This window comes from Dreissena polymorpha, chromosome 3 (genome assembly GCF_020536995.1).
Source record: "Dreissena polymorpha isolate Duluth1 chromosome 3, UMN_Dpol_1.0, whole genome shotgun sequence".
NCBI lineage: Eukaryota > Metazoa > Mollusca > Bivalvia > Myida > Dreissenidae > Dreissena > Dreissena polymorpha.
In genome coordinates, this window is record NC_068357.1 from 51,392,617 (window position 1) to 51,419,357 (window position 26,741).

Below are 26,741 nucleotides of genomic sequence, written 5' to 3' on the forward strand. Positions count from 1 at the left end.
CTTTTACAGCCGAGCGTGGCACCCGTTATGCGGTGCTCTTGTTCACCTTATATAATCAAGGCCTCTTACGAATTGGAATATTTGCTTGAAAATCATGGAATTTTTCCTTAAATCAAAACTTTTGTTAATTTTTTTATTTCCCAACTTAAAGCTTTAAGCTATATTTTTTCTCAAAATAAATCGAATAGTCTCTTCCCAATGAAAAGAGAAAAAGCCATGAATTGGTTGGGTTTGTTAAAGAAACATAATAATTTTGTTTAAGATTCATTTTTTCTTGTCTCTAAGACTTGTTACGAGTGGTTCAGCAAGGGCCTCATGGATCTCGACAATGAGACGCAGGCAAAACTCTTCACCAATGAACTACTCAAAATGGACATCTCCAAGCTGTCGGAAAATGGTATGTGATATGGTGGATAGACGTCTGTTTTGAACCCCATAATTTAAAATGTTTAATCCTTTACAACTTAGATACTTATTTTCACGGATGTATAGTCCCTTAGACAGTTATATTTAATTAAGACCTTTCTTACTAGATTCAAGTTTTTAAGGCTTCATTTCCAACCCTTAGATAATGATGAGCAGCAAACAGCGTACAACATGAACAGACTGCGAGTTACTCCCAGGCTGTTCTTGTTTAATGCTGTTTGCACAGAGCCATTTTCACTTTGCTTCTGAGCGGGAAAGGGTTAACTGTTTGGAACTTTTTTTTTCGGTTCAGATGTTTTACCTTTTTTGTGTAACTCAAGAATCCATCATAACTTTAGTTATCTTTTTCAAACTGATCGCTTTTTCTAACTAAAATTTTGGTCACACAAATGTTTCTCACTAATTTTTGTCAGTCTTTGTTTCTAAGTTGCTATTCGTAGCCCAACTGTCTTACAAAGATATAGTAACTTCATAGTTAGGACCTATCTTTTTTGTGCCTTTCATTGTTTTCTGAATACCATTGGTTACTAATCAGAATTTATTTGAAATATTATATTTTGCATTTTTAAGAACTGATCTGTTACGTGATTAATCATGTATCACTTTTTATTTGGATTTTTTATTATATATGTTAAATATTTCAAAAGAAAGAAAACGATTGTAGAGTTAAAGGGGCCTTTTCACTGTTTGGTAAATTGACAAAATTGAAAAAAGTTGTTTCAGATTCGCAAATTTTCGTTTTAGTTATGACATTTGTGAGGAAACAGTAATACTGAACATTTACCATGCTCTAATATAGCCATTATAGGCATCTTTTGACGATTTAAAAACCTGAAAATTATAAAGCGTTGCAACGCGAAACGATTGAACAATTTGGAGAGTTCTGTTGTTGTTGTTTAATTTTGTGAAACTACGAAGATTGCGTATACACTGTAACTCCAATATAGCGCGGTAAATGGGGTCCAAGCCGCGAAATAGCGTTATAACGGATCCGCGTTATAAATTTTGAGCTCATTTACTGTAGGGCGCTATAAAAAAAACAGGTATAGAATAGCCTATAATATAATATAACTTTAAAGTATAAAATACGTCTGTTATACATACTTGGCAGGATGGCCGAGTGGTATAATTGCTTTATTACTCCAGGACTTCAGGGGTCACTGGGTTGAGCCCTGCTGAGGGTAACTTTTTTTTCTTTTTTAAATTTTATTCTTGATTTTTTACTGGAGCTTTTTAGATCCAATGTTTACATTTATCAATATAAAGCATTTAATGACAAACTTCAAAACATGCCAAAATCTGTGAAAAGGCCCCTTCAATTGATTTCTTCCATTCCTACAATAGAATATACGTTTGTTCATATCTGTGTAATAATCATATCGTCCTGGTGTAATATAACCTTATTTGCATTTTTCTACAAAATGTATATGTAAAACAGTGAACATTTCAAAATATTTTTGACAGTCCTAGTGGTTTATGCAATTTCTTGCATGTCACAATAAATTTATGTTAAATGCATTGGCGAAAAAACTTTGCCAAGCACTGAAAGATGCAGCTGTCCATTTTAATCTACTATTTAATAGCCCAATAGTGAAATAGGCCAAAATGTATTAAACAAAATTTGGGTTACACAAAAAATACTTGTTTTACCTAACCCATGTTTTCCAGGTTTTGAGTGCTTTAGGACGTTCTTTGAGAGTGTGAACAAAAACGACCATCGCCTGAAGAAGGAGGGGGGTGGGGGTCAGGTGATTGTGGAGAAGACGGACCTTCTGGGCCTGGACTTCCTGTGGCAGCTATGCCTTAACACGCCCGACGAGACCATCGCCAGCTTGGCCATACAGCTGCTGCTCAATGTGTCTTATACAAACCTGGCATCACGCCTGAAAAAGGTGAACCTGCCCTGCCGGTGGTTTGGACTTTTTTATATGAGCCGTTTTCTGGGAATACTGGGCTTAACTCTTTCAGTGCGGGAACCGAATTTTGAAGGCCTGTGCAAACAGTTTGGATCCAGATGAGACACCACAGAACGTGGCGTCTCATCAGGATCCAAACTGTTTGCTATTCTGATAGTATTCTTTGAAAAAATCGAAGAAAATGCTAATTTTAGAAATTTAGCAGACAACATTTTAGCAGACGACAAATTTCCCAGCATGCAAAGGGTTGATTCATGTGCATAGAGTGTCTTCACAGATAAGCCTGTGCAGTTAGCCTAGGCTAATCAGGGGTCACACTTGCCACCTTATCTGGATTTTTGCTAAGAAAAGAAATCCTTTTAATGAACAATACCATTAGAGGAAAATGTCTTCCCTGATTAGCCTGAATAAAACTGTTTTCACAGAGCAAGGCTCATAAGTTTACATGTTTATTTAGTCCACCATTACCTCCATCCACATTGTCTATATACCGGTATCTGTTTGCTAATAACTGTCAGTTTATTGGTTTGTCCACTTTTCTTATGCCCTTATGGTCCCTATTTGATTACTGGGTACATTTGTTTATGTTGTTAATTAGCAGTTGGAAGATTAGCCGTGGACTTTTTGTTGCCACAATGTAATTAATGATTGTAGTTAAGAGGTAAGCTTTACATTATTTAAAGCCAACCTGAGCACAACATGCTTATGGTGAGCTTTTGTGATCACCTTTCGTGATTTGTCTGTCATGCGTTGTCATTATTTACCTTGTTAGCAATAAAGAGGCCATATTTATTGTGCAATCTTAATGAAACTTGGTAAGAACATGTGTCCCAATGATATCTCAGCTGAGTTCCAAACTGTTTCCTGTCTGTTGAAAAACATAGATGCCAGGGGGCGGGGCAGTTTTCCTTATACGGCTATTTTAACATCTTGTTTACACTGTAGAAGTCACATTTTTATTCTGATTTTCATGAAACCAGGTAAGAACATTTGTTCTAAGGATATCTTGGTAAAGTTCGAAAATGATTGTGGTCTCTTTTGAAAAACATGGCAGCCAGGGGGTGGGGCAATTTTCCTTTAATTGCTATAGTAGCTAAAATAAAACGTAAACTTTGTGGAAGTCACATTTTTAGTCCAATATTTATGAAACATGGTAGGAACAAATATAGGAGTTCAACAATGGTTGTGGTCCATTGAAAAACATAGCCGCCAGAGGGAGGGCAGTTTTATTTATATGGCTTTACTAGCTAGAGTAAAACTTTGTTAACATTGTAGACATCAGATATTGAGTCCAATCTTTATGAAACTTTGTAGGAACATTTGTTTTAATTATATATTTGGTCTGAGTTCGACAATGGTTTTGGTGTGTTGAAAAACATAGCCGCAAGGGGGCAGGGCAATTTTCCTTAAATGGCTATAGTGAAACCTTGTTTACACTCTAAAAGTCTAATTTATTTTCAAATATTTTTATATAAACTTGGGTGAAACATTTGTAATAATGATATCAGGGCAGAGTTTGAAAATGGTTCTGGTCTAATGAAAAACATGGCTGCCAGGGGGCAGTTTCCTTACATGGCTTAAGAACATTTGTTCTAAAGATATCTCAGCTGAGTTCAGAAATAGAAATGTTCGGAAAAGTTAAATTGTTATGTTTTATAGAGATCTTTCATTATTTTGAACTCCACCTTGTCAGAATAGGAGTTTCTTAGGGTCCCAAGTGAGGGCCATATGGTCTATGTCTCTTTTGTTTGGTATTTATATGCCCCTCAAGGGATAAAAGGGGAGTATAATGATTAAATTATTTGTATGTCTGTCCTTTTTTTATGTGGAGTATAACCCAAAGGTTTGGAAGAGATTCAAATGCTACCTCATGAAATGTTTGAGGTATATTAGGTATTTGAGAGGAAGTAATGTGTATAAGGACCATGACTCTCCCTCGAATATTTAAAGTTATTGCCATTTGGTAAATGTTCTTGTGAGAACTTCATTTTATTTTGAAGTGATCAATAAGAAAACAAAGGCAATTTTGTCTACAACTTGGATATGCCGATGTGATTATTGTTGTCCAGCTCTTTGATAATTGCTCATTCTAGTGAAGAATGGCCACAATCAATGACCATGTGGTCAATGTCAGTGAAGGTGTGAAAACATCAGCTACCTCTCAAAACTGTGACTTCGAATAATCAATAGGCAAATAAGTTTTTAAAAGAGGTTTTGCAATTAGACTTCAAAATACTAAATATGATAGAAACAAAAAGTCTGGAAAGTTATTTTTTTTAATGGTGAATCAATGAATAAATACAATTTGGGACTAGAAAAAGTCTTTGAATAAAGCAGTTTTGAAATAAAACTTAGAAAACATCAATTCAACTGCTGTTTATATCCAAATACAGTTTTGGTTGTATTTCATGAAGAGATGTGGGTCTATTTTTGCAGGATGCAATCAATCTCCATAAGAAGTTCATCCATGAATGCAAAACACGATTAGAGGTAAGTAGAAAATAGTAAGTACAGGTGAAAGTAATATGTATTATATAGTTATATTTGTCATCTTTAGAGCATTCAATATAACATACCATGTAAGTTATATTTGTCATCTTTTATTGCAGTTAGAGCATTCAATATAACATACCATGTAAGCAATTGTTGTAGTAATACTTTTAAAGCGTTTTAAATAACATAGGTTTTAATCATCATTTATAACACATTTTTCCATTTAATTGTCATATTATTTTCATTGTGTTATTTAGGATGTTCTCAAACGTTTTTTCAAAGTAAGTAGCTTCTAATAACTTATATAAGTGTAACCCAGAGTTCAGGGGGAAGATTAAAACTATATATATTTATGCCCCCCTTCGAAGAAGAGGGGGTATATTGCTTTGCTCATGTCGGTCGGTCGGTCGGTCCGTCCACCAGGTGGTTTCCGGATGATAACTCAAGAACGCATACGCCTAGGATCATGAAACTTCATAGGTAGATTGATCATGACTCGCAGATGACCCCTATTGATTTTGAGGTCACTAGGTCAAAGGTCAAGGTCACGGTGACCCGAAATAGTAAAATGGTTTCCGGATGATAACTCAAGAACGCATACGCCTAGGATCATGAAACTTCATGGGTAGATTGATCATGACTCGCAGATGACCCCTATTGATTTTGAGGTCACTAGGTCAAAGGTCAAGGTCACGGTGACCCGAAATAGTAAAATGGTTTCGGGATAACTCAAGAACGCATACGCCTAGGATCATGAAACTTCATGGGTAGATTGATCATGACTCGCAGATGACCCCTATTGATTTTGAGGTCACTAGGTCAAAGGTCAAGGTCACGGTGACCCAAAATAGTAAAATGGTTTCCGGATGATAACTCAAGAATGCATACGCCTAGGATCATGAAACTTCATGGGTAGATTAATCATGACTCGCAGATGACCCCTATTGATTTTGAGGTCACTAGGTCAAAGGTCAAGGTCACGGTGACCCGAAATAGAAAAATGGTTTCCGGATGATAACTCAAGAATTCATACGCCTAGGATCATGAAACTTCATGGGTAGATTGATCAAGACTCGCTGATGACCCCTATTGATTTTGAGGTCACTAGGTCAAAGGTCAAGGTCACGGTGACCCGAAATAGTAAAATGGTTTTCGGATGATAACTCAAGAACGCATATGCCTAGGATCATGAAACTTCATAGGTAGATTGATCATGACTCGCAGATGACCCCTATTGATTTTGAGGTCACAAGGTCAAAGGTCAAGGTCACGGTGACCCGAAATAGTAAAATGATTTTCGGATGATAACTCAAGAACGCTTTTGCCTAGGATCATGACACTTCATAGGTACATTGATCGTGACTCGCAGATGACCCCTATTGATTTTCAGGTCACTAGGTCAAAGGTCAAGGTCACAGTGACAAAAAACGTATTCACACAATGGCTGCCACTACAACGGACAGCCCATATGGGGGGCATGCATGTTTTACAAACAGCCCTTGTTTAATATTTAATAAGTTCACCATAAATAGCATATGTTAATTATACACCGATACTAAAGTACATCTTGAATGAAGAGATTCTGCAATCTGAAAATAATGATAATGCATTATTTAATAGAATGAATAATACACGATAAAACATGAATGCTAGTTCAATCTAGTGGCCATATTTACATTAACATAGCAGATATGAAAAAATACAATTTCACATAAAATGCATCTTCTATAAATATGAACATTACAGAACATGCAGCTTACAATTACACTACACAGAAATACATAAAACAGATAACATTTACAATGAACATCATTACATAATCACGTATACAACTCATACAGCTCACTTACCAAAATGTGGTTATGAACACTATCTCTTCACTCACACAATCCAATCATGCCTCGTTCGTCCATTGGTGAAACTGTAAGTGGATAACGTGATACAGTGCAAACAAAGAATAGTGATAAAATGTTAAAATAGAAACTATACCGACGTTCGAACACTACAACTTTAGGTCGAAAAATAAAAGAATAATCCGTATAAGAAATAAGCGCAAACTGTGACAAATGAACCGAGCAAGTAGACAAATACTTGAACATACCTGTATAACAAAGAAGATAAAACTAACGAATTCTGAACCTGATATAAATGCCCGAAGAATACTTCTTCCCGCTCTGAACTCCGTGGTCAATGTGATCTGTACATCACTACACTCCTCGAGGATAACTCCTCGAGGATACCTACACAAGTTTTTAACCAATCAATTTAAACTAACAACAATTTTAAACTAACAATAGAAATGATCGCTCGAGCGTAGAAACCGGTCTCGTATCATTTAAATGTGGAGTGGACTCGTCCGACATAATTATTCTAAAGGATGGTAAAATACGATATGGTCACATAAGTACATCTCTGAAGATGCCAGTGAACTAGATGTGCAAAGTTTTAATTAAAAGGTAAATAGCAGTATGTCAATATATTCATTTACCTTGCCAAAGTTTTGATTCTGGCGTCCAAAACAAGCGGGTTACATTCCACTCTATTCCTTCAGTTGTCGATGATAGGTGTGAGTGGCAGCACTGTGTCCCAGGCTATATCCAGTGCGACCCGTACCCTGACAGCACCCACCGTCCCAGAGGTGGCAACAGTGGCCATCCCATCTAAGTACTTGTCATTTTATTAGCTCGGCTGTTTTCGGAGAAAACCCAAGGTATTGTCATTGCCAGCTCGTCATGTCGTCCGCCTTCCGCGTCGTGCTAAAACCTTTACATTTTGCTCTAAAATCAAAGTGCTTCCACCTACAACTTTAAAACTTCATATGTAGATGCACCTTGATGAGTTCTACACACCACACCCATTTTTGGGTCACGAGGTCAAATGTCAAGGTCACTGTGACCTCCAAAAAAAAATTCTGACAAGCTTTCATTTATTCAAAACTGCATTAGCAGCCGAGTGTTGGCACCCGTTATGCGGTGCTCTTGTCATATGACTTGCAATAAGTTAGTTGGGGGTATAGGTATTGAAGTGATTGATTAATATGGACATTGTTTGTCCATCCTTTTTTAGACATTAACTTTAATAACAAAGCATTCCTATACAATTCAACATTTGTGCAAAGCATAACTTTACGTATACAACTGATTGTAATTAAATTTCATAATGTAATAGAGAACTTTGAGATTTCTGCTTTTTACAAAAGTAAATAATAAATAAATAAAAAGTTTAAATTGGGCGTATTGGAAATTAACAGTGACAGACCTTGTTGAAAGACATTAATGGGCTTGGTAATAACTCAAAATTGCAGCTTTTAATCATTTGATGATCTACTCTATATAAAGAAATACACATTTTATCATCAGGTCTACCAGAAATGCAGGCATGATGTTGTTAACAAGTCCGAAATTCGTCAATTAAGCATAAACATAAAACAAAAGTATGTTTTTCTAGGGCAATCAAGCCACTAAATATACAAGAAAATAGCAATTGAAATATAACTATCCTCTTCCAATACTTGTTCCTAGGTCCATCAAGCTTCTGAACATAGAGCGTCTGCTCTGGATTGCGGAGATGTACGTACTGAGCGTGGAGGAGATGCACACTGGGGCCCGCACCATTCTCCCGCACGGCGCCTCCTTCCAGGGATACCAGATCAATCTATATGTCACGTGTGAGGCTCCTAAACAGGAGTTTGTGCTGGTGGTAAGAAGGCACTGTTATGGAGTTATTTGAATAATTGAGAAATCAAAGTGTTACATGAGAGGATACCTTGTTTCTGGTCCTTTTCCGTGCTCATTCTATGTATTAACCATTAAAGCATAATGCAGATTTGTAGAAAATGTACCGATTATATCTGCCAGTAATGCATACTGTATTAAAGGGACCATTTCACAGATTTTGGTATGTTTTTGGAGGTTTGTCATTAAATGCTAAAAATTGATAAATGTAAACATCAGAACTGAAGAGTGACGGTATAAAACAAAAATAATATTAAAGAAAGAAAAAAGGAATCGAACCACTGACCCTTGGAGTAAAAGTCTAGCGCTTAAACCACTCGGATGTCTGTGTAAACTCTTTCTGCTTATTTTTCAACAGTGCCATAGCAACGAAAGTCTTGGTAACGTGCGGTGTAAGATAGCAAACAGGTTGCGGCAGATGCAAGATAACATACAGGTTGTAGCCCAGGAAAAGATGGCTTCAACTGTTGTAAGTGAAAGTTTAAGTTTTAAGCACAAGTACCGGGGTATCAATTTTCTGGATTATTTCGGAAATCCGGATTTCAGCCAACCAGGCTCGATTTTGAGATGAATGAAAATTTGATGAGATATTTATATGAAATGGGGTGAGGGGGGGGATAGGGGAAATTTGTTTGAAAGCGCGATAAATTGAAAACGAAATTAATATATTTGTTAAAGCTTCATCGTCTTTGCGCTTGGTACCGATTTTGCCTAGTAACCAAATTATATATTGATTACGTACTTGCTAAGTAAATGTTTATCATTTTTCAGCATTCAAACGATAAGCACATTTTATTTCATGTGCAAAACACGTACATATTTTGGATTGTTGTTTTCAGATGCAGCATATTTTGCTGATTTAATTTATTTTTTACGTCCATTATAAGCAAACCTGTCATGATGAATACACATGCGGTGATATGGACGGTCTGATGAATAATATTTTACATAGTGTTCACCAGAAATTGCAATTAGAAATACTATAAAATAGTACAATTAGAGAGGGCTTGAGAGGGGTGGGGGCATTGACCTTTATCTCCATGGGGACCTGCATTCCCAGACCCCTGGTCTAATTTTCCAGATTTTAAATTTGGGACAATAGACACCCCTGACATGTATTAAGCCATGTTTTTGCTAGAGCGGGACTCAAAAGATTTTGTTACAGATATTCTCAGTTGCCTTAAGCATTGTCTCGAGGAAAAGTGTGTCCTATGTCAACTATAGTACTGATTATGACTAAAGATATATTGAGGCTTACTGGCTACTTTCTCAGAATGTTAATAGTAAGAATGCGTTTTATGCCCCCACTGTGATAATTGTGGAAGGGCATTCAGTGTTAACCCTTGTCCGTTTGGGTTTGTTTTGTTTGTGTTGGACATTTTGTGATCAAAATGAATTGGCATAAATGAGCATGAGTGTGCAACAACCCCACCCCTGAGTTCAAGGTGAAGGTCACAGTAGACATTTAGAATCTTTGCTTATGCCTTTTATCTATGAAGTGAAAATAAGTGTTTGTGTTGGGCTTACTACTCTGTCCTGCGATATGGGATTTTGCAATAACTTGGCTCAAATTGTTATCATGTCAAGATGAAATGTCAAATGCAAAACTATTCTTTTATCTGAAACTAAAAGGTCACTTTATGGACACTTGGTCATTTTGCATATTCTCTTTATGCATGTAGTGAGGTACATGTTTTTGTCCTTCTAATAAATTTGTTATGCAGAATGGAATATCAAAATAAATTTGTTCAAATGATCAACATATCATGATTATGTGTGGCATGTAACAAATATGTCGCCTGCTTCAAGATTAAGGTCACAGTGGGCACTTTTTGCATAGTGGTTATATGTATAAAGTGAAAGAACACTGTTGCGTCTTGCTCGTTGTTCATGATTGGTTTTCATCCATATCCGTTGGACACATTTTAACAAGTTTGGTTTCATTTTGTCTCCAGCTGGGAACCATCAAGGATCAGATCCTTAAGACACATTTCTACAAGTTTGGTCTCATTTTGTCTCCAGCTGGGAACCAACAAGGATCAGATTCTTTGGGCACATTTCTACATGTTTGGTCTCATTTTGTTTCCAGCTGGGAACCAACAAGGATCAGAAGCTCCTCCACCAGCTGGAGTTTGAGGACAATCAGGCCGTCCAGGTCAGGATGGTCACTCCATCCACAACCACGTCCAGTTCTCAGGTCAAAGAGGTAACCATACTCTATTGGCTACTCATGATTGTCATTATTTGATAGCGTATATATTTGATATTGTAAAATTTATAGCCTACTTTTAATAGCCCACAACTTATAGCCAACAGTTGATTGCCTTCCATTTATAGCCAACACTTGATTGCCATCGATTTATAGCCAACACTTGATTGCTGTCGATTTATAGCCAACACTTGATTGCCTTCCATTTATAGCCTACAGTTGTTTGCCTTCCATTTATAGCCTACAGTTGATTGCTGTTGATTTATAGCCAACACTTGATTGCCTTCCATTTATAGCCAACACTTGATTGCCTTGGATTTATTCACAATACTAACTAGATTACACTTAATGTCCTTCATTTGATAGCATTTACTTTAAAGCCTTCATTGGAATGCAATATCTTAAATGTGGACATAATTTTTAAGCCCCTGGTAGGGTGGCATATAGCAGTTGAACTGTCCGTCAGTCTGTCTGTCCGTCCGTCCGTCCATCCGAAAACTTTGACATTGGCCATAACTTTTGCAATACTGAAGATAGCAACTAGATATTTGGCATGCATGTGTATCTCATGAAGCTGCACATTTTGAGTGGTGAATGGTCAAAGTCATCCTTCAAGGTCAAAGGTCAAAAAACAAAATCCAAGGGAAGTAACAAGCTTTAAAGGGAGATAATTTCTATTTTATATCAGTTGGCAGGTACAGATCAGTTTCACAAGGAAAGTTATATTTTTTAAAAGGATATAATCAAAAACAAATTTTAAGGTCAGGGTCATCCTTTAAGGTCAAAAGTAAAAAAATACAATCCAAGGGAAGTTATAAGCTATAAAAGGGAGACAATTTCTAAACCTGCCAAATGATATATTGAAATTTTATTTCAAAGTGGCGCAATAGGGGGCATTGTGTTTCTGACAAACACATCTCTTGTTAAATCTCGGACTAAGTATGGGTAGGCTGAAGTGAAATGATGAGCATGTTGCTTATTCAAATAAAATTTTTAAAATGTGTGTTTTTATTTAGAGCCTACTGAAATGCTATATTTTTATACTTTCAAAAGATACTAGTACAAATATCATATAAAATAATACTTGATAATCTTATCAAGTTTTAAATGTTATTCACCAATTTAAAAATACGACACGGGAACTTTGGAGAAGGCGGGCAGCAGGAAACATTTATTCCAGATCATAAATTTTTATGGATTTTCTAACAATTTGCCATTAGTGATCAGTGGACAGAATTTTCATCCCTTTGGACAACTCCTTAATCACACCCCTAAACTAAGTGATCAGCATGTATACACGGACTATTGCGAGAAAGATCCTAGTCCCTTGGTTCATGGCCGAGGTCAAAATTCAAGGTCAAATTTAGGTATTTTCAATTAGCTTAAGGAAGTGATAGCCTGATTAGATATATTGTCGCAAATGAAAGACAGGTTCCTAGCTCAAGGGGTTTATTCACGATCGAAGTTAAAAAGTAGGAATTTAGAAACTGATACTTTGTCCAATACAATACTTTGTAAATCATGGATGGATTTTCAAATATAAATCAGCAAAAGGGATCATCATGATGAGACAGGGGGACGAAGTCAATAACCAGATAACTAGGTCTGAGGTCCATCACAAATGAAGTTCAGAAAATTCAGAAAAAAAGATAATTTGATTTTTTATCATTTTTTTGCGGCCATCTTGGATGCCAACTTGGATTACAAAAAACGTACCATCATGCGGCACGTCCACCCAAAATTGTCTGACACTTCAGACATTTACCTATAAAATGATATATAAATCAGCTTTCACTCTTTTTTGCACATGGGTGTTGCCCAGGGACTACTAAAGGTAAAAACAACGTCTTCAGCAAATTGAGGATTTTGAAAAACAAACTTTACAGTTATTAAAAGCATACTGCATGGTGCACACTATGACCAAGTCCCTATGTTGAAGGTCAAGGTCAAAATTTAAGGTAAAAAGTAAAAGAAGAGAAAACAATAGATACTTTGTCCAATCTTTACCTAAAAACATTTTTTTTACTGAGAGGCATATATTTGTGACAAGTGTTTTCTTGTTATTCATTTGTTGTGAAATATTGATTTTTCATATTAATAGGTGCAAGAAACTCTCAAGCCTGATCAGGTAAAAGCATTGCAACATTGTGTATTGTGTTATTGTCCTTTATCCAGCTTTTCAACTTATTTGTGCCACTGACCTAAGCTTAATATCTACACATAGATGTTTTTATGGTCTTACTAATTTAGTGTTTTTATATAGTGAAATATTATGTCTAGTATCATAGATGCATCTACTTTTTGTCTTTGGTTTATTTTTTTTGCCATCTTCTCTACAATTTTTGTTTTTAAGCCATAAGTTCTGACACCACAAAAATTATCAACCATGTGAGCCATGTCTGACGAAAATTCTTAAATTTAAGAAGTTTGAGTGCACTTTGGCTACTTCCAGTAAAATATCATGTAAGACTTAACTTTTAAAGTTGTATGGCCGATGTTCATTTTATGACATAAATTGAGTCTTGTTCTGAGAAAACTGGGCATAATGCATGTGCGTAAAGTGTCGTCCCAGATTAGCCTGTGTAGTCTGCACAGGCTAATCAGGGACGACACTTTCCGCCTAAACTTTATGTTTGGTAAGGAGGGATTCCTTGAAACTAAAAATACCATTAAAGCGGAAAGTATCGTCCCTGATTAGCCTGTGCGGCCTGCACAGGCTAATCTGGGACGACACTTTACGCACATGCATTATGCCCAGTTTTCTCAGAACGCGACTCAATTGTCTGACAGCGTGCTGGCTGGTTTCGTGGTGTCTGTAAGTTTTATTGAGGCTTTTGGTGTTGTGATAAACTAAGCAAATTAGTAATTGATAATGCAGTTTTCTGATCAGCTCATTATATATATATATATTATTTTTGATTGAATTAATCATCTAAACAGAATCTTTTAATCTTTCTGAGCAAATCTGTTTATATTTCTGACTATTAGTTAAACCTGTCCATATCAGAAAGTTAGATGTACAATCAAGTTTTTGTTGTTGTTGATGCTTTAGTTTTTTTGCTTCTTTATATATGTGAAAAAACTGTACAAATCATCTATGTTATTTGAAAACTGCAAATGTTAATACTGGTGCAATTTTTGCATATATTATTGAAATGGTGGCTTCATGATAATATTTTGGGAAATACTTAATCAAAAGGCATAATTATGGCCTGTTAGAAAATCCTGTACAACAATTGGTTAAACAAACGTAACTGAAAACTGCATATAGTATTATCATTTGAGAAAGGGACTTAATGTAACACACTGTGAAACATTGTATATTTTGTGTTTTATACACTGAACAGATAACACAAGTATTAATTGTATTTTATAAAATGCAAATGGGCAAGTATTTAATGACAAACATACATAAATAATCTCTTAACTACATATTACTTTGCCCTCTCTGTGTGGACTTAAGATAGTGATTGCCCTGTCTGTATGGACTTCAGATTGGGATTGTCATGTCTTTATGGACTACAGAGGGAGATTGCCCTTCCTGCATGGACAACAGAGCATGAATGTCTTGTCTGTATGGACTGCAGAGGGTGATTTTCCTGTCTGAATGGACTACAGAGGTTTATTGTCCTGCCTGGATAGACAACAGAGGGTAATTGTCCTGTCTGTATGAACTACAGAGGGTGATTGCCCTGTCTTGGTGGACAGGAGAGGGTGATAGCCCTGCTTTTATTGAATGCAGAGGGTGATTGCCCTGTTTGTATGGACTACAGAGGGGGATTAACATGTCTGTATGTACTACATAGGGTGATTGCCATGTCTGTGTGGACTACATAGGGTGATTGCCATGTCTGTATGGACTACAGAGGGTGTTTGCCCTGTCTGTGTAGACTACAGTGGGTGATAAACCTATCTGTATGGACTACAGAGTTTGATTGTCATGCCTGTATAAACTACAGCTAGTGATTATCCTGCTTGTATGGACTACAGCTGGTGATTTCCCTGCTTGTATGGCCTTCAGCTGGTGATTGCCCTGCCTGTATGGACTATAGAGGGTGATTGCCATGCCTGCTTGGCATACAGAGGGCGATTGTCCTGTCTGTATGGACTACAGCGGGTGATTTCCCTGTCTGTATGGACTACAGCGGGTCATTGTCCAGTCTGTATGGACTACAGCGGGTCATTACTCTATCTGTATGGACTACAGCAGGTGATTTCCCTGTCCGTATGGACTACAGAGGGTCATTGTCCAGTCTGAATGGACTACATACATGTATAGTGATTGCCATGCCTGTAGACTATAGAGGGTGATTGCCATGCTTGTATGGACTATAGATGGCGATTGCCCTGCTTGTATGGACTACATAATGGGATTACTATGAGTGAAGACAACACGTTACAAGATGCCTTTAACCATACATGCCATAATTTTTCAGACCAATTCCGGGACATTGAATTAAATTGTCCGGGACTTTTGCCGATTTTCCGGGACATGTATAAAATGTAGCGATATTAATAGACATATGCATTTTGGTACGTTTTTTTGTTTCGCATCGTTAATTGCAAAAGTTCGAAAACCTATCCGAAATACACTTGATCTTTTAACGTCAAATTAAACATTACTACTTCTGTTACTTGATACAAGCCACGTGTTTTCAGTGTAAGCATTCTAAACATAGATGGTGACGTCACTGCGTTATTGTTATTAAGACCGGTGTGTAACGCGTAGTTGTTGATACGTCTTTATTCATTTATAACATTTATATAATAAAAAATACAACACTACAGTACCGTTAGATCGTCAACTCAAATCAATTCACAATACATACAACCAATCACAATAAAACAAATACAACAAAACAGTGCCGGTATACTTCTTTGTCCGTTAAACGTGCGAACATAAACTGCTTTTTTTTTTTTTACTCAGCGATGTTGGACTTCAGATGTGTGAATAACTATCCTTTGCCCTTACGCAGCGGGAAATAATGACGTAGTAGAGTAAAGTCCATTAACAACTACATTATACAATGCCGCCTTTTCGGTTTTACCGCGAACGTGAGACAATCGATATGATAACAGGACCCCTGTTAATTGATCAATTTTGACACGTAGCGTAGTCTGCACGTCTGCCTATTTGGGTAGGCATTGTCATGGAGACGCTGCAGATATACACAGATTCGAGGTGCAGTTAAGCATAAGATAAGGTACATGTATATATGGATTTTGTAAATTCCGGGACATTTGACAGATTTCCGGGACAGCGGGACAAGTTCTTTATTTCCGGGACTGTCCCGGACAATCCGGGACGTATGGCATGTATGCTTTAACCCAGAAGCTCACCTTTTATCATTTTTTAGAAAATTGTATTAAAATTAATGCTAAAAAAAAAGCATTACTAATCTTTTTTCAAGTATTTGCAGAAAATTCTTAACACCAAAGCAAATAAATTATACACACAAAAGCATATGTGAAACACTTTTTTGATTGATATTCAAATGGAAGACGCAACCTCAAATGTGGTATTGTTAAAACTAAGTTGTTTTTTTTGCTTACCTGCACTTTTTACACCAAATGTGTCATGTAGGTGTAGACCTTTGTAGTTATAGAGTTTAATGTGGTCATGGTGAGTAAAATATTTGCATCTTTTTAGTCTTATGGTTTGCGCTCTGTGTGTGTGTGAGTCTGTCTGTCTGTCAATCTTTTGTGGATCCTGCGATAACTTTTAAAAGTTCATCATATTTTTTCATGAAACGTGAAACATAGACAGATGGCAATATGGAGATTTTGCTTGCCATTTCATTTTTTTCCTATGTCAAGAATTCTGGTTGCTATGGCATCAACTAGACTAGAAATATTGCTGAAAATGGTGGAGTTTCACCGGTAGGGGACTTTTATTGCTTGGCAATAGTCTTGTTTGTTCATAATATGGATTGCAACTGTTTTATCTGATTCAGAAACTTTATGCATTGATTTGGTTTTGCACTTAAGATTGTTCCTCGATTTCAGGGTGAATTATTCTGCATTTGAGTGTTAAACTTTTGACTTGTTCCATTTGACATGTGACATTTTAATTGACTTGTGAGTTTGTTTTAAACTGATATTAAGTGTTTCCATTACAAGGAAACTGTAGTACTTTGTCAAGAAATATGAATAATGATATGCAAGTCTTGGTATATTTTTTCTATGCTCACATATTGTTGCAGTTTGTATTCTTGGTTGCACTTTTCATTAGGCGTTGTGTTCTTGCGATAAGTGAGCAATGTTTGTTTAGTCTGGTTTGTTTGATAGAGCATGGTGTTAATGAGTGATGTTAAAGTATTGCTATTGGTGATGTCACTATGGAAATATTAGCAGATTATATCATGACACAAATTAAATTTTTAAGGTTATACATAACCTGGCAGGTCTAGATATTTGGCAATAATTATTATAATGAGTTTTATTTGCAAGATCAATTCTTTGTAAGGAAGGTTTTCAAATAAACCCAATTTTTATGCCCCCAATAGGATGGCATATAGCAGTTGAACTGTCCGTCAGTCTGTCCGTCTGTCCGTCCGAAAACTTTAACATTGGCCATAACTTTTACTATATTGAAGATAGCAACTTGATATTTGGCATGCATGTGTATCTCTTGAAGCTGCACATTTTGAGTGGTGAAAGGTCAAAGTCATCCTTCAAGGTCAAAAGTAAAAAAAATACAATCCAAGGGAAGTAATAAGCTTTAAAAGGGAGAAAATTTCTAAACCTGCCAAATGAGATATTGAAATTTTATTTCAAAGCGGTGCAATAGGGGGCATTGTGTTTCTGACAAACACATTTCTTGTTATGTTATGGTTTTATGTAAAGGAACATCACCACTGGCCTTGAGATATGGTGCTATATGAAGGTTTGGCAAAACGAGTAATAATGCTGTACACAAATGTTGTTTTGACACTTCAACAAGCTTTTTGTGATCTTTGTGGTAAAAGCTACTTCTACATTTGGGAATATTGTATTCTGAAGTTATAATAAACATATTATATATGGCCAAAGATTTGATATCATGTTTTTATCTCCCAAGGTATCTATTTGATTAATAATGTATAGAAAAATGTTCATAATATTATTTTATTTATCTATTTTAAGTATGTTTGTCACCACTTTTATAAGAATGGGTAAAACTATGAAACAAAAGCAAAAATACTTATTTCTGCTTTAAAGAAGAGATATGATTTACTAACACTTGAGAAAAGTGCAGTAGAAAAATTCCCGTACTAAGGCTGAGTTATATTGACGAACTCTATATTTTGTCTACAGACGCCAGGCACGCCAATATCAAAGCAGACATTTGACCTGGAGCAGGAGAAGATGTTGCCGGGGGTGATCATGGCATCCGGTGGGCAGGTGTTCGACATGCTCTATCAGCTCTCCGAGCTCGACGAAACAAAGTGAGAAATATGAGGGGGTTTGGGTCTATGTGTGGTGTAGACCAAAGTGAAATATCTGAGGGTGTTTGGGTCTATGTGTGGTGTAGACCTAAGTGAGAAATCTGAGGGTGTTTGGGTCTATGTGTGGTGTAGACCTAAGTGAGAAATCTGAGGGTGTTTGGGTCTATGTTTGGTGTAGACCAAAGTGAGAAATCTGAGGGTATTTGGGTCTATGTGTGGTGTAGACCAAAGTGAGAAATCTTTTTGTTTGTTTGGGTCTATGTTTGGTGTAGACTAAAGTGAGAAATCTGAGGGTGTTTGGGTATATGTGTGGTGTAGACCAAAATGAGAAATCTTTGTGTTTGTTTGGGTCTATGTGTGGTGTTGACCAAAGTGAGAAATCTAAGGGTGTTTTGGTCTATGTGTGGTGTAGACCAAAGTGATAAATTGAGTGTTTGTTTGGGTCTATGTGTGTTGTAGACCAAAGTGATAAATCTGAGTGTTTGTTTGGGTCTATGTTTGTTGTAGATCAAAGTGATAAATCTGAGTGTTTGTTTGGGTCTATGTTTGTTGTAGACAAAATTGAGAAATATGAGTGTGTTTGGGTCTCATTGTTCATTGCAGACCAAAGTGAGATATCTGAGTTTGTTATGGGTGTAATTGTATCGTAGACCAAAGTGAGAAATATTAGTGTGCTTTTGGGTCTATGTGTATTGTTGACTGAAAGTGAGAAATCTAAGTGTGATTTTAAATGTTTTTAAACCTTCATAATATTTTAAAATTTTACATCTTCATAAATTATACAACTTTAATATATATTTTTTAAATATTGTTAAAGCATGAAAATGAAATGGTAAGTGTATAATAAATCCAAATGTTCAGCTGCATTTGATTATACTTATTTATCCTTATAGACATCAAACCATCATTCAATGAACACAACTGGATTAAACCAATGTTTATTGTACATGTTATTTACACAATATGGCTATATGACTGACATCAGGTTGTTTAAACACGTGGGATGCCTTAATGGATTCACAACAAGCATAAAATTTGGATAAAGTAAGAAAGTTTTTAAATTGTCCGAAAATTGAGTCATAAAAAATGGATGGAAATAATAATGTCAGAAAATACAGAATCACAGAAAAAATTGCTTAAGCTGATAATAATGTTTGGAGATTTAGAGTTTGAAACTGCAAGTAGCACAGGTACAGTGCAAGGATGTGTATTCTTCCATAATGTCTACTGTAGAATAACAACCCGAGTACGAAAGCTCCTGATGTTGATCCCCACTGACCCAGCGGTGATCGATGCTTTGGATTCCATGTCTACCCGGGTAAGAGAATGATGTACACATTTATCTACCTTTAACCCTTTCCCCATCAGAAGCAAAGTGGAAATGGCTTTTGCAACCACCATAAAACCAGAACAGCCAGTGAGTAACTCGAAGTCTGCTCAGGTTTTATGCTGTTTGCTGCTCATCAGTATCTAAGGGTTAGAAATGAAGCCTTTAAAACTTGAATCTAGTAAGACAGGTCTTTAATTAAATTTGTAAAGGTAGTTTTAAAGGCTACGTTTTCAACCCTTAGGTACTGATGAGCAGCAAACAGCAAAAGCCCTAACAGACTGCGAGTTACTTGCAGGTTGTTCTGGTTTTATGCCATTTGCACTTAGCCATTTTCACTTTGCTTCTGAGTGGGAAAGGGTTAAGATTGTCTTTATAGATTATGTGTATAGGATTTTTTAAATCTTATCTGGGAGATAAGTGTTTATGCAAAGCTATTGTGGTTGCCATATGTGTATAGTCATGTGTTGTTTGTCGTGCGTTGTTAACTATTAGCTGTTTATTATTCTAGAAGCAATATTTAAGACTCAATATTGATGAAACTAGGTCTGTGTCTTGACTATTATCTAGATTATACTCATAATTACAACACCCTTACTATATATTTGTACTATCTCTCCAACCGCAGTTACCTACCCTTGGCTCCACAGATGATCTCAGTCCGCGCTCTAGTCCACGCAAACCCAACGCTGCCAGTCCGCGTGCGAGCCCACAGGAGACCCTCAAGGCCCTGTTTGACTGCGCCTCACCAGACATGTCTGCTTTTAGGGTCCTGTACAACCTTGAGGTAAGATTGACAAAACAGTATTAAAAGTGGTCGATGGACCAGTTTAAAGTGTGTTAACAATACATATTGTTGCTATAAATAGTACTATTTCTGCTGGGCCATTTAGTTTTCAGTACTACAGGCTGTTAAGCTAGCCAATTTTTTTTCTAGTGTTTAAATTCTGGACAATTTTGTTGCCACTTTTTCTCATAACGGTCATCCCTACCCTTGGGTATCTGAATCTTTACCCTACTTTTTTATTGAGAGACCCTTTTTCAGCCTGAATATACTAATAGAATTTGATTGTTTGACTTAAAACAAAACCAAAGTGAACAGATGATAACTAAAATTAAGCCTAAGTACTACAAATACTTAAATAAATGGATTAAGAAACTGAATATTACTACAACTGTATGGATTCACTTGGTTGATTTACCTGCATTTGTTTAATTATGCTTCTATTAAAGAGTAATTCAACAAATTAGTGAAGTATTTATATATTTCTCAAACCTATTGGTTATTTTAAATCAATGCATATAGCTATTAAAATACAACACTACAGAGTTAAGAACAGCTTGAATTTCAATTTTCTTACATCTATTTTTATGTCCCCCACCACTATAGTGGGGGACATATTGTTTTTGCCCTGTCTGTTGGTCTGTTGGTTGGTTGGTTTGCGCCAACTTTAACATTTGCAATAACTTTTGCAATATTGACGATAGCAACTTGATATTTGGCATGCATATGTATCTCATGGAGCTGCACATTTTGAGTGGTGAAAGGTCAAGGTCAAGGTCATCCTTCAAGGTCAAAGGTCAAAAAAACTAAATCAAAGCGGCGCACAAGGGGACATATTGTTTCTGACAAACACATTTCTTGTTTTTCATATATTTTACACCTTACTGTTTTTTATGGCAGCAAATTATCCTGACCTGAAACACGAAATCTAATTGTGTATCTCTCAATACTACATAAATTGCATCATAAGTTGAATGAAAACAAAAGCACAAAATGCTGATGTTGTAGTCAATTTAAGGGAAGGAAATAAATAAGATAAAATGTATTGTTTACACTAATATACAGCAGAGCTGGATGGGATGTTTATAATCTAATCTAGCCTTATAATGGCCATAGAGCCTTAACCCTTTACCACTTAGGTATACGTATTTTGACACATTAATTTTGTAGTCCCTTAGAAAGTTTAATTAAATTAAAGACCTTTCTTACTAGATTATAGTTTTAAAGGCTTCATTTCTAACCCTTAGGTACTGATGAGCAGCAAACAGCATAGAACCTGAACAGAATGCGAGTTACTCCCAGGCTGTTCTGGTTTTATGCTGTTTGCACATAGCCATTTTCACGTTGCTTCTGAGTGGGAAAGGATTAAACCATCAGGGAGCCGAATACAGACACCCAGCCCAACTCTGCAGTATGTTATTGTCTAAATATATACCAAACTACTGATAAGTCCAGTAGCTTATCTATGCAACTGACAGTTAAATAAAATATCTCCTTATACACTTAACAAGTTCACAAAATGTATAATACATTTCTGATTATTGGTTAAAGTGAGAAATTTATTTGATCAATTCTCTTAACATCAGACCAACCATCAAAAGTCAATGTCTGTAAATTCTGTCCTTGCCATGAGCATAATGTACGGAAACACATAAGAACAACCGTTGGTCAATTACTGTTAAATCGTTCACTACCATGTGCCTATATAGTTGTTAACCCTTTCCCACTAAGAAGCAAAGTGAAAATGGCTATGTGCAGACAGCATAAAACCAGAACAGCCTGCAAGTAACTCGCAGTCTGTTCAGGTTTTATGCTGTTTGCTTCTCATCAGTATCTAAGGTTCGGAGATGAAGCCTAAAAAAACTTGAATCAAGTTAGGAAGGTCTTTAATTAAATTTATCTTTCAAAGGGACTACAAATGCGTGAAAATATGTATCTAAGTCGGAAAAAGGTAATGAACAATGTGAGAATGGGAATATTCCACCCTGCTGTGCACATTCAGGTTTTGAGTAGTAAGCTGATGCCGACAGTACAGGATATGGTGTCCAAGACGAGTTCGCAGGCGTTCTTCGAGGACTTCCTGTCTGCTGGGGGCCTCTCCATGGTGGTCAGTGTCCTGCAGCCCGAGTCCCTCAGCCAGGACATCCACTACTCCACGCGCCAGGGCTGCTACTCAGTGTGTCTGCAGCTAGCCAGGTGAGTCTCTCAGCCAGGTCATCCACTACTCCACGCGCCAGGGGTGCTACTCTGTGTGTCTGCAGCTAGCCAGGTGAGTCTCTCAGCCAGGACATCCACTACTCCACGCGCCAGGGCTGCTACTCAGTGTGTCTGCAGCTAGCCAGGTGAGTCTCTCAGCCAGGACATCCACTACTCCATGCGCCAGGGGTGCTACTCTGTGTGTCTGCAGCTAGCCAGGTGAGTCTCTCAGCCAGGACATCCACTACTCCACGCGCCAGGGCTGCTACTCAGTGTGTCTGCAGCTAGCCAGGTGAGTCTCTCAGCCAGGACATCCAGTTCTCCACGCGCCAGGGCTGCTACTCAGTGTGTCTGCAGCTAGCTAGGTGAGTCTCTCAGCCAGGACATCCACTACTCCACACGCCAGGGGTGCTACTCAGTGTGTCTGCAGCTAGCCAGGTGAGGCAACATAAATAGATGCGATGTAAACTTAATTTAAACGAGCCAGCTAGCTCAGTTGGTATAGCGCTGGACTACAAATATGAAGATTTTGTGTTTGATTCTGTGCCCAGTCACATCTGTTGTATGAGGGTTGGTCATATTTGTCTCTGATGTCGCCGTGGCGTAATGGATATGGTGTCGGCCTAGCGACCGGGAGATCACAAGATCCCTACTGTGGGAGTGTTCTTTAGATCTCATTCATAGACACCAAGCACCGGTTCTTGTTCCAGGATACTGAAATGAGAGCTTTTCAAATGAACAGCTTTCTATGCCATCAAGCTAAAATAAATACTTTTAAACTAGTTATTTCTATGACCCTTCTATTTCGATGACCCTTCTTCCTGTACGTCTGATTCAAGTTGGGCAGGTTTCAGCTGCTGGCTGGAGTATCTTCACTAAGTACTGGTAAACAAAACTACCCAGGAAAGGTTGAAGTAGGCTTAATGTAGGTGAAAACAGTGGAAAACAAAAAAAACAAGGCTAATTTAGCCCAGTTGCTTGAAACTTAATGAGCTATTTAACCTTACACTTTTTCTTGAGGATCAATTTAGTTGGGTTAATTAAATGTTAAAATGTGAATTAATTCTAACTAAATACATAAAAAGTTACTCATTTCAAGCTCACTTGAGCATGATTGGTTGCTGTGATCAGTCTGGTTTGAATGTGGTGCTGTGTAAACAGTAAGCTCGTTTCTACACTTTAGCCCACACTTTTTATCCAATCATGATAAAACGTGGCCAGAAAATATATTCTGACAATAGCAAGGTCTAGTCTGAATCCTGGACACATGCATTCAGAAATTAGATGCTTAGGTCAAATCTTAGAAACACCATGGTAACAATGTCTGTCTGTACACTATCAAGGGCATGTTTGAATATGGGTCAATTGTGGTTAAAAAACATGTCATCAGTACCAATTGTATATTCAATTTTATGATAAGATAACCAAAAGTTATCCGCTGGATAAGAGTTATCCAGATTTATACAATTGACTACAGCTAGTCATTGACAAATGTTCTTTTTTTTAAATAAGATCAACTTCCAACTTTACATAACATTTTAGCTTTATTTTTGTGAAGAACTCTGTGATTTTTTTTCCACAAAGAACCAATTGAAACAGTTACTAATATTCCTATACAAACAGTGCTTTATTATGAGGTCATGGCTACTCCCCACCCCAGGTACTTGCTGTGTGGTCAGACAGTGACTGGAGACCTGGCCTTCACCCCGGCCAAGGAGGACCACAGACTCTCCAGTGTTGGGTCAGCTACCGGGGCCACTGTGGTCCCTGCCACCCCACCCACGTCCGGTACCCCTACCATTGTGTTTCCCCCGCTGGACACCAGGACTGCAGGGAGCCAAGCTGTACAGGTAACATTGTTGGTTTGTTACATGGTTAACCCTTGACCATGCAAATACGCACTTTGATGCAATTTGTAGCCTTACAGAAATTCAAATGAAATTTAAGATATTTCTGACTAGATTCCAGTTTTAAAGGCTACATATTAAACTTCTAAGACTTTTGGCTGCAAACTTTTGAGCAGCTAACAGCCTAAAACCTGAACAGACTATGAGTTACTCACAGGATATTCTGGTTTTATGCAAGTTGTATATATCAATTTTTACTTTGCTTCTGAGCGGGAAATGTTAAATAGGCCTTTACCACCTAGGCTGCATGATGTGATGACTTCACAGGTAACACTCCGAGTTCATAAAGAACCGGAGACATCCTGCTCACAACACCTGGCTCAGTTTTGAACCTATAGTTAAAATAAAAATATATTCCATCCTGTTTTTTTTTTAAATTGTCTACCTAATTCAAAACAAAGTCAAACCCATGAATTATGGCATTATAAGAGGCATCAAGTCACAGCCAGACAACATAACTTGTGTTCATACTCTTGGAGACATTATTTCTAGGCCAATTATCTCTCTACCTCTGCTTCAAGTAGTGATGTTAAACTGCAGTTTGATTTGTGTAATGGATGTCATGACCTCCGTATCTGTGTTAGTGTAGAGTTTGCTCAGTTTTGGTTCCAAACCTGCCTTTAACTGGTTCTTCCAAGGAAACTGATCATGGTGCCTCTATAGCACACAAATAAATAAGTTTACACTAAGTATGACTGTTGTCATATATATGTTAAAACTTGGTACTGATTTACCATTTACATTAGCTAACTTCAGCTTGATTTGCATAAATGTCATTATGATAAATGATTGTTGTTTTATGTTGTATTGCTGTTAAATATGTCGAAACATGGAAACTGTCCTACAGGACATATCTCAATCCACCCATTTCAGACAATGGGTGTTCACGACTTCACAGAGACGGTGTCATGTTTCATGCGCGTGGCATGGGCGGCGGCTGCAGGCAAGCTCCACCTCCTCAGCTCTCCCCAGCCAATCAGAGAGAGTGCCACTGCATACAGCTGTGGGAGGAGTCGACAGAGCAGCACTGGTAGGGGCTCTAAGTGAACCTTGCCCTGCTCAGGGCCTGTATTCACCAACCCATTAACCCTTTGCCACATAGCTATGTTTTGTATCATTTTGTAGTCACTTAGAAAGTTACATTTAAATAAATACCTTTCTTACTATATTAAAGTTTTAAAGGCTTAATTTCCAATCCTTAATTACTGATAAGCAGCAAACAGCATAAAACCTGAACAGACTGCGAGTTACTTGCAGGCTGTTCTGGTTTTATGCTGGTTGCAAAAGCCATTTTCACTTGGCTTCGTATGGAGGAAAGGGTTAATAGACCTAAGAATAAAGCATAGACTTAAACCAAGAAAAATACGTCCAGCCTTAGAATGTGCACATGCTTCCATGGGTTATTGTGTGATTAACAACATCCTCTACATGAAGAATGATGTAGATAGAGGTGGTTACTATTGAGTTTGACTCAAAATTAAATAATACTTGATTTTTTTTATTTAAAGAATATTCTTTATTCTTAGATTTAAATATAATCATTGTTTGGGAATGTAGACCTAGAAGAGCATTTTGACCTATTGGAGTCCTTTAAAAAATCAAATAAAGTTAAGGAGATTTCTAAATATATTCAAGTTGGAAAGGCGTCATTTCCCAGCTTAGATACAGATGAGCAGCAAACAGCATTAAACCATAACAGACTGCAAGTTACTTGCAGACGGTTCTGGTTTTATTTAGGTTGCATTTATTAGTCCCCTACCGGTTTCACTGGAGGGGACTTATGGTTTGCGCTCTGTGTGTCTGTCAGTCTGTCACACTTTTCTGGATATTGCGATAACTTTAAAAGTTCTTAATATTTTTTCATGAAACTTGAAACATGGATAGATGGCAATAAGGACATTATGCACGTCATTTCATTTTGTTCATACATCAAAAATTCTGGTTGCTATGGCAACAAATAAAAAAAAATATTTCTGACAATGATGGAGCCGATAGGGGACTTATATTGCTTGGCAATAGTCTTGTTAATTTCAACTTTGCTTCTGAATGGTTAAGGGTTGAGGATTTTAATGAAATCTTGAATTATTATGCAGTCTATATTTACATGCATAGCACATAATTTGTAAATTAGTTGTTATGTTTAGTGTCTTTACTGTGTTCAGCAGAGATTTATTATTATTATTATTATTATGCCCCAAAATTTATTTTGGGGGGAGCATATAGTCGCCGCTTCGTCTGTCCGTCAGTGTGTCCGTCCGTGTGTCCGTCCGTGCACAATTTTTGTCCGGGCTATTTCTCAGAAACTAATGACCGGAATTCAAT

The 26,741-nt window shown here is 37.1% G+C and overlaps 1 protein-coding gene across 2 annotated transcripts in view; it reads left to right on the forward strand.

Annotated features, from left to right (window-relative positions):
- LOC127874126 (ubiquitin carboxyl-terminal hydrolase 24-like) overlaps positions 1–26,741 on the forward strand; it is a 126,008-nt gene that overhangs the window by 36,107 nt on the left and 63,160 nt on the right. Inside the window, exons 17-30 of one of the 2 annotated variants that reach the window (XM_052418266.1) lie at positions 286–397; positions 2,095–2,318; positions 4,779–4,832; positions 7,387–7,499; positions 8,357–8,534; positions 8,928–9,038; positions 10,659–10,775; positions 12,880–12,906; positions 18,075–18,205; positions 19,439–19,523; positions 20,161–20,319; positions 22,319–22,512; positions 24,173–24,362; positions 25,293–25,449. In XM_052418266.1, the coding sequence (XP_052274226.1) occupies positions 286–397; positions 2,095–2,318; positions 4,779–4,832; positions 7,387–7,499; positions 8,357–8,534; positions 8,928–9,038; positions 10,659–10,775; positions 12,880–12,906; positions 18,075–18,205; positions 19,439–19,523; positions 20,161–20,319; positions 22,319–22,512; positions 24,173–24,362; positions 25,293–25,449 (1,852 nt within the window). The remainder of the gene's footprint in view (positions 1–285; positions 398–2,094; positions 2,319–4,778; positions 4,833–7,386; positions 7,500–8,356; positions 8,535–8,927; positions 9,039–10,658; positions 10,776–12,879; positions 12,907–18,074; positions 18,206–19,438; positions 19,524–20,160; positions 20,320–22,318; positions 22,513–24,172; positions 24,363–25,292; positions 25,450–26,741) is intronic. The other variant, XM_052418267.1, reaches the window with a different exon arrangement.